General features: G+C 39.5%; 1 protein-coding gene across 4 annotated transcripts in view; it reads left to right on the top strand.

Moving 5' to 3' along the window:
- Positions 1-8,540, top strand: part of ptprr (protein tyrosine phosphatase receptor type R) — an 87,313-nt gene that overhangs the window by 75,035 nt on the left and 3,738 nt on the right. For 3 of the 4 annotated variants that reach the window (XM_087249925.2, XM_087249926.2, XM_087249927.2), the window contains exon 12: positions 4,776-4,889. In XM_087249925.2, the coding sequence (XP_087106051.2) occupies positions 4,776-4,889 (114 nt within the window). Of the gene's footprint in view, positions 1-4,775; positions 5,305-5,351; positions 8,217-8,540 lie in introns of those variants that run through there. The other variant, XR_015484038.2, reaches the window with a different exon arrangement.

Raw genomic sequence — 8,540 nt, 5'->3', positions numbered from 1 at the left:
TAGGTAATGTGTTTGTGATTTTAAATTCTACTTCCCATTAATATATTTTTATCATATACACCTGTGTTGTCTATTGTTATGCTTAGGCGATTTTCATTGCTAGTTTTTACTTTCCCACTTATCAACCAGCTATCAAAAGCAGTCTCCTGACTGTACCTGTTAAGATGCTGTGGTTTTATTCTTGACTAATTTTTTGTGGCCTAAAATGACAGGTTTTGCAGCCTGATCTCACAAAGAATCTTAAGTATTTAACATTTTGTCAGTTTAGTGGCTAATTTGTACAAATTCAGTCGTACGAAAATGTACGATTTTAAAAAGGAGGCATGGCACCCAACCCCACCCCTAAACCCAACGATCATTGGGTGATGAGCATATCGTACTAAATTGTACGAATTAGATCGTACGAATTCATACGAATTAGCCACTGAATCAAAAAGTTATGAATTGCCGTGAGATTTCGTTGGATTTTGTGTTGATTTAAGAAAACTTGTGGAATTTCTTTTGTTTTGAAAACACAGAAACTTCAGGATTTCCGCTGGCTCTTAAAGTCTAAAATGTAAAAATTAAGCCTCAAAAGTCTTAAATTCGCTGTTCTAGGTATTAAATATTATTGCTTAGGTCTTATTTTTCCGATGTCCATGTAGCGCTACATCTAACGCTCATTTAAACTATTTTTTCTTGTTGTTGCTTGGTTTTCGTGGTGTTGTAGTTCTTTATTTCGCTAGTCCAAATGTAATTTACGGTTTTACAACTACAAATGAGACCAACATACAATAGCCAATCAGCTTTCTGTTATTGAACTCAGTGCACGTAGCGAATGTGACATAGGGATGGGAGGACAACCGTCTTCAAGGTATTGACCTTATTCTAAAATGCGGAAGTGCGCCTGTTTTCGCGATTGTCTTTGAACTTCCGATTCAGTCTCCTATGGGAGAAATGACTAGGAATAATTAACGGCAGAAGGTGGTCAAACTACTTGCTCTACAAACAAACGTTTGCATGACTATGCAGACCAAGTAGCATAATATAATAAGAAAATATTAAATTGCAACATCAAGCAGCGTAACGAGCAGTTTTTAACGTCAAAAAATGAATGAAATGTGAATGAGACCGGAAGTCGCGAGACAAAAAGATTCAAATGGCAGCGCCCGCGCTCGTCGGCGGAGAATAAGGTGAATACCGCTGTTTGAAAAGTCAAGCTTTTAAAACCTTCAAAACTTTCTGCAAAAACGTTTATCAGGTATGTGTAAGATATTTTATTTACGTTTTATTGTTTGTTTGTTTGTTTTTTAGGGCAATTTCTCCAGCAGAAAATATGTTTAATTAGTAAAAAATAAAAAATAAAACAGTTTTTGAAACGAATCAAAATTCAATAATTCATTTAGCTCGACACATTTACTGCTCCAAAATATTTGAAATGTTTCTCGAAATAAAATATCCCGTGTTCAAAAGGGAAAAAAAGGTTTTGTTTTTTACCCAGACATTTAAAATTAATACATTTTAGAGCAGTAATTACAATACCGTGATATTTTTACCCATGGTTATCATACCGTCAGAATTTTATACCGGTTGTTACGACCCTGGTCACAACATCAAATAAGGGAGAACACAAACGGATCGGTAGATATGGGGTTTTATCAACTGACCAACCAAACGTAAACAAAATGTGGGGAGAAAACACAATAAACTAAGGCTGAACACAAAAGGAGCACAACACCGCCACAAGACGGCCGCTCAAATCCCCGTCACTAAAGTGCTGCAGCGTGAGCTCTTAAAACGCTGGCGGTCATTGATCTGCTGGTGCGAAGGAATCTACTCAATCAAAAACAAAGACAGCAACAAAACACAAGAGGGCGACAAAGTGACAAATAAATAAATACATACATGGGCTGCGTCCGAAACCGCATACTTCCATACTATATAGTACGCCAAAATCAGTATGCGAGCCGAGTAGTATGTCCGAATTAATAGAATTCGAAAATCAGTATGCGAGAAGTACCCGGATGACTTACTACTTCCGGTGAGATTCCGGAGTGCGCATCCCATGCATGCTGCGCTATCCCATAATGCCCCGCGAGCGAATTCATGAATGGAAGTAAAGCGACGCAACTGACGCAGGTAGGTCACGTGACCATGACAAAATGGCGCATGTAGTACGTCCGAATTCCATTCATACTTTTCACATTCATACTGTATAGAACGTACTTTTCTAACGGCCGAGTAGTACGTTTACATTCAAATGCAGTACCTTCTGAGTAGTAGGCGGTTTCGGACGCAGCCATGGACATGCAACAGCGATCTATGCCTAATGTGACGTCATCGCTGTGTTTGCGGAGGTTCACTTTGGGTGCGCACGACATGATTTCGGTTGGCCGATCGCACAAAATGTTTGAGACTCGGGCGAACATCTCGCGCGGCGTTTCATTTGTGTTGAATATGAATCACTTTGAAAAGATTTTGTCTGAAACGGAGATAAAGAGATGATAATAATTCTTGGCTAGAAATTGCAACAGCCGTGGGAAAGGAGGAACGTTTTTGTAAAAGTTTAAAAAAAGCTGAGGAACGCATTTTTTAAAACCAAAACGAGAGGCCATGGCAAAAGTGGAGACCCGGGTGGTTTATATTGTATTAGTAATATTACGGAATATGTTTTTCCACCATTCATAGGTTTAACACTGATGTATATAGTGCAATTTTTAATTTAAAACAATTATATATTTAAAAAACGATAATTATCAAATAATTTTTTTGATAACTGGCGAAAGTATACATCAGCCTAAAAATTATTATTATTTTTTTTTCTAACCTGCCTTCAATGCTGATCAATTTAAATACATTTATTTTGCCACTAATTTGCCTGCATTTCCTCTTTAGGTGTATGCGTGTTTTTGATATTGGGATATAGGTCTTAAATGATACTTAATGGTCTTAAAAAGGTCTTAAATTTGACATTATATCTGCAGAAACCCTGAACTTACACATCTTAGTTCTTTCCTACTGTTGTGACCTCAAGAATCATTGCTCATACAATCTTTATAAAGCGAAAACTGAGAGAAAGTGTTCACCTATTACAAATAAAGCCTGCTTTATCAAATTTGATGAATGATTGACCAAAATATTCAAAACTGTTAAAACTTCTTCAACAACATTAAAAAAATCATGTTAAAACTGCACTGTAATGAAGTTGAGGGTTCCTGAAAACCAACCGAAGTGTCCAGGCCTCGACTTGCACTGCTGTTTCTCCTCCTTTTAAGATTCAGAGCTCCTCCATGAGACTCGAGACTGGTGGTGCACACAGGTGACAGTCGTTAACACTAACACCACTTGCCTCGTTCTGCTCTTACACAATCAGTACATGCACTTTTTTCGCAATTGATACGAAGAGCGTAGCCTTGTTCATATAGGTCAGGGGTGGCCAACCGTGTTCCTGGAGAGCCACCTTCCTGCAGATTCCAGTTGCTACCCATATTAAACACACCTGCCTGTAATTATTACGTGGTGTTCAGGTCCTAATTAATTGGTTCAGGTGTGTTTGATATGGGTAGCCACTGAAATCTGCAGGAAGGTGACTCTCCAGGAACACGGTTGGCCACGGCTGATATAGGTGTTGCCATTTTTAGCCATTTGCTTGATGCTTGATGTTACATTCAGCGATTGCAAAATCACAAACGTCTGGAGGGATGGTTTAACACAGCTGCTTTTCGGAAACTCAGCTTTTTAGTCAGTGAAAATCAGAGAATGTGACGTTCTGCTTAGAGCAGGAACCCCGTAAATACTAATTTCTACAATTATATGTAATAAAAACAGTATATGTAATACTTAATAACTAAGTAAGAGTTTTTATCTTAATACTATTTTTAAATTTCAGGCTTATATCAGCTAGTTTCATGAATGGTTTTGCTTCAATTTCAGTTTCGTTATAATTTTTTTTCTTGAACACATTCCTATTTCATTTTTATATATTTAAACTTGTTTTTAATCATTTTAGTTTTCACAGTGAACAGAACACGTTCAGTGTCGACCAGAGCAAAGTAACTCTTGCGTAAACATTTTAGTCATAAAAATAAAACAATTGTTTGAACAAGTACTAAAAAGCATACAAATGCAACTTAAATTTATAAAAGTAAAAACTGGGACAAATTCAGTGAAACTTCGTTAAATGAAAGATATGCAGTTGAACAAGCCTAGTGTAACGATTGGACGCTGACAACAGTCGTTCTGCTGCACGTGCAGTTTATTAAAGGAAAGTCATGCAAGCAATGGTCACAAACAGGAGCAATAAAGTAATCCAAAAAGCAAGGTCTAGGCGAATGGCCAGGCTAGCCGGCAAAGAATCAAACCTGGAAAAGCCAAAAACACCGGAAGACTAGACAAGGGGAAAAAATGTAATGTGTAAGACTCAGCAAAGTGTCTGTGAAAGTGAGTAGTATATACAGTCCATGCAATCAGTGAATAGGAGTTTCAGCTGTGTGTGTGTGTGCGCGGATTATTGTCAGGTGTGGCTGGAGTTGATGAGTGCAAAGAGTTGTAGTTCGGTAGGAATACCGACAGTAATTTCCAGCGGAATTAACAGCTGGCGATCACAATGCTTGGTTTATATTTATATGTAATTACAGAAGTAATTATTACTTTATTTTTTTTTTTTAATAACTGTTATTAGTTTCATTTCTTTTTAATTTGATCTCAGTTAACAATAATGTTGTTTGGCCAATAGTTCTTGTCTTTCGTTTACTAAAATAACCGTGAAACAAATCAAAAGCCTTTTTGTTTTGTAGTGCTGGAATTGGCCGGACGGGGTGTTTCATGGCCACGACGATCGGCTGTCGTCAGCTGGGGCTGGAGGGACTCGTGGACGTGCTGGGAATTGTGTGTCAGCTCAGGACAGACAGGTATGACTCTTTCAGTGCATTAGAGAAAATACATATACAATATTTTGGGAACAAGGATAATATCCAGTTTATCCCAATTGAAACATTAATATTATAGATTTGGCCTGGGACTAAATATTTAAGTGTACAAAATAAGACTTTTTTTTGAAGTCTGTTCAAACGCTCTAATGCTGTGTTCACACCAGACGCGGAACGCGCGGATAAATTGCCGCGTGAACATTTGAGTTTACTCGCTTCATTCTCGCATCAAACCCCTCTTCATTCGCGTTTCAAATTCACTTTAGAACAGACGCGGATTCGCGTGATGGGCAGGGCTTCTGTCTGCCCGGTGACTCTAGCTTCATAGCTAAATGGCAAACATAGATTTTATGAAGGAAATAACAGTGTTTATGTGCTTTACGAAGACTGAAAAACAGCATTGATACGTTTCAGGTCGTGTCTGAGTCCACTACATCCTTTCAGAGGTTCATCCAGCTCTGTGAGCTGATGAACTCCTCCAGAAACTGAACCTGGATGACGGAGGCTTTCAGCTGTGCTTCTGACTGAGCCAAGCCCAGTTTGATGAACCGACAACAGGTTCTACGTCACAATCACGTCCCCACAAGAGCAAGCTTCTGATTGGTTAACGCGGCGCGAATGTACGCTGGAGTTCAGATTAAGCGTGTCAAACGCGCAAAACGCTCCATTCGCCCCGTGCCATTCGCGCAATTTGCGTCATTCGCGCCGCAGGATGTCTATTCGCGCGTTTGCATTGACTTAACATGTAAATCAGCGTCTGGTGTGAACGCAGCATAACATGGGCGTTAAATAAATAGTAGTTCATTTATTCACAGAGTTTCTGAGATGCAAACCTGGGACATTTTCTTGTGCAGTGCTCAAAATACTATGGAAATCTGACTTGTGAAATACTTACTCGTTTAAAACATTTTGTATAGATATTTTTATTCAGGGTTCCGACGCTTCTTGAAAGCACTTGAATTGCAGACATATGGATTCAAGGCCTGGAAAGCACTTCAAAACAAACACAATCAAATGCTGCGTTCACGCCAGACACGGAATGCGCGGATAAATCACGCTATTCGCGCGAAAAATTTGAGTTTACTCACTTCATTCGCACGTCAAATCAGCTTCATTCGGGCATCAAATTGACTTCAGAATAGGCGCAGATTAGCATGATGGGCAGGGCTTCTGTCTGCCCGGTGACTCTAGCTTTATAGCTAAATAGCTAACATATATTTTATTGAGAAAATAAATGTTTATGTGCTTCATGAAGGCTGAAAAACAGCATTGATACGTTTCGGGTCGTGTCTGAGTCCACTAGATTCTTTCAGAGGTTCATCCAGCTCTCTTAGCTCATAAACTCCTCCAGAAACTGAACCTGGATGATGGAGGCTTTCAGCGGTGCTTCTGACTGAGCCCAGCCCAGTTTGATGAACTTTTTGTCGGTGTCAGCTGGAGGATTTCCCCAGGGACTCCAACAACAGGTGTACGTCACAATCACGCCCCCACAAGAGCAAGCTCCTGATTGGTTAACACGGCACGAACGTCCACTGAAGTTCAGACTTTTGAACTAAAGCAATTCGCGCGTCAAACGCGCAAAACGTTCAATTCGCGCTGCGCCATTCGCGCATATCGCGCCGTAGGATGTCTATTCGCGCGTTTGCATTGACTTAACTTGTAAATCACTCACGCTTGACCCGCGTCTCGTGTGTGAACCCAGCATAAGAGCTCAATTTAATTTAATATAAAATTAGTTAACGGTGTTATTTCAACAATTGTACTGCGCTGCTGTCAAAACAGAAAAACTAAGAAATTCTTCATTTAAAACAAAAAAATATTCACATTCTATTAATATTTCGGTAGCCGCATTTGAATATTAGCAGTATTGAATTCAACTTATTTTATTAAAAGGCACCTATGATGAAAATCAAGTTTTGTAAGCTTTGGGGATAGAAGTGTGCGTAGGTATAGTGTGTCCACAGTCGTATTTGGGTGATATAAACATGAACACATGAAACATTTTATGAAACATCCTGATGTTAAAATAGGACACAAATCAGTGATTTTGAGGCCCACCGCAACGTGGTGTAGGAGTGCGGTTTCCCCCACCCACTGAATTGATTGACAGGCACCATGTTTCTATATTAACATGTACACACATGTCCACAGTTCTTTTATTAGCAAATAAACTGGGATTAAAATATCTGTTCAATTCTCTGTGATTTTTATAAGTCCAAATTGTTTTTAAAACAGAGCATGTTTGTACAGTATGTAAAATCGATATCTAATTCTTAACATATATAATTACCACAGAAACATGGTGTCATTTAACACACATATGCGTGTGTGTACTGCAAACAGCATGTGTGTGACTCATCATTTCAGAAAGGCTTGAATAAACTCCACCACAAACACATCAAATAAACTTACTTGGTATTTTCGACTATTGAGTGGTATTTCAGCTTCATCCGAGTCTGTCTCTGTCACTGACTGCTGTTTATCTGACATAACACATGATGAGAAGCAGTCAGAACCGTGGGCGGGGAGAAGCAGCTTATTTGCATTTAAAGCCACAGGCTACAAAAATAGCTACACTGTATTCAGACAGCAAAGTGGGCAGATTCTGGAGGCTATAATAAATAATCTGATGGGTATTTTGAGCTGACACTTTACAGACACATTCTGGAGACATCAAAGGCTTATCTTACAGCTTGTAAACGGGGTAAAATAGCTGCCCTTTAAAGTTCTTTGAACGTGACTGTTTAAAATGACCAATTTGTAAAATTACTCTGACATTTGTACTGTAAATATAAAGTGTAGGTGAAACGTTAAGTACACCCTCATGGCGCTACATATCTTGGGGTATGAACTACAGTGGGGCTTGATTTTAAATGAATGGTGCTTTAAAAAGTGCTTGAATCTGGTGAAAGCGTGGGAACCCTGTTTCTTAAATAAGCTCTAGTCGAGGATTGTTAAATATAACATCAACAGGAAGAGTAATCAACACAGGCTCATTCTGAAAACGTACCCCTATATACATTTCTGAAGAATGCGAATTATGTAGCCAGAGGTATGTATGGCTGCATTTTGTCTTTACAACAAATGCTACAGGGCGGTATGACGCTCACCAGCTGACTGCTTACCTCTGCGTTGACGGCTTTACGGCTGTTAACGGTTGGCTTGACGTGCACGCTGGAGGATTTAAGACGCAGAGAGGAACTGACTTGACAGGGTTCAAGTCTGCCGATGAATGGTTTTGAAAGCAGGTAAAACAAAAATAACATGAGTGAAGTTTCACAAACTAATTTCGAGACTAGCACGTGATAGTTTTGACTGCAGCTAGTCCCTATCACTAAACATTAGTTAGCCAATCGGATCATTCCAAATCTAACATAAACATCCAGCCTAAGTTCATTCCTCATCTTCGCATTGGAAGACCCCCCATCCATCTCTTCTCCCTCCTCCTGAATTCTAGGATCAGTCGACACGGCGGCTCTGTGGCTAGCACTGCTGCGCCACAGCAAGAAGGTCGTTGGTTCAAGTATCAGCACTTTCTGTGCTGAGTTTACATGTTCTCCCTGTGTTCGTGGGCGATTTCCCCGCATCCTCCGGTTTCCTCCCACAGTCTAAAGACATGTGACACAAGTAAAA

The sequence above is a fragment of the Danio rerio genome, chromosome 4 (genome assembly GCF_052040795.2).
Source record: "Danio rerio strain M-AB ecotype USA chromosome 4, GRCz13ab, whole genome shotgun sequence".
NCBI classification, from domain to species: Eukaryota; Metazoa; Chordata; class Actinopteri; order Cypriniformes; family Danionidae; genus Danio; species Danio rerio.
The sequence above is the reverse complement of the archived record's forward strand: the minus strand, read 5'-3'. Positions and strand labels throughout refer to the sequence as shown.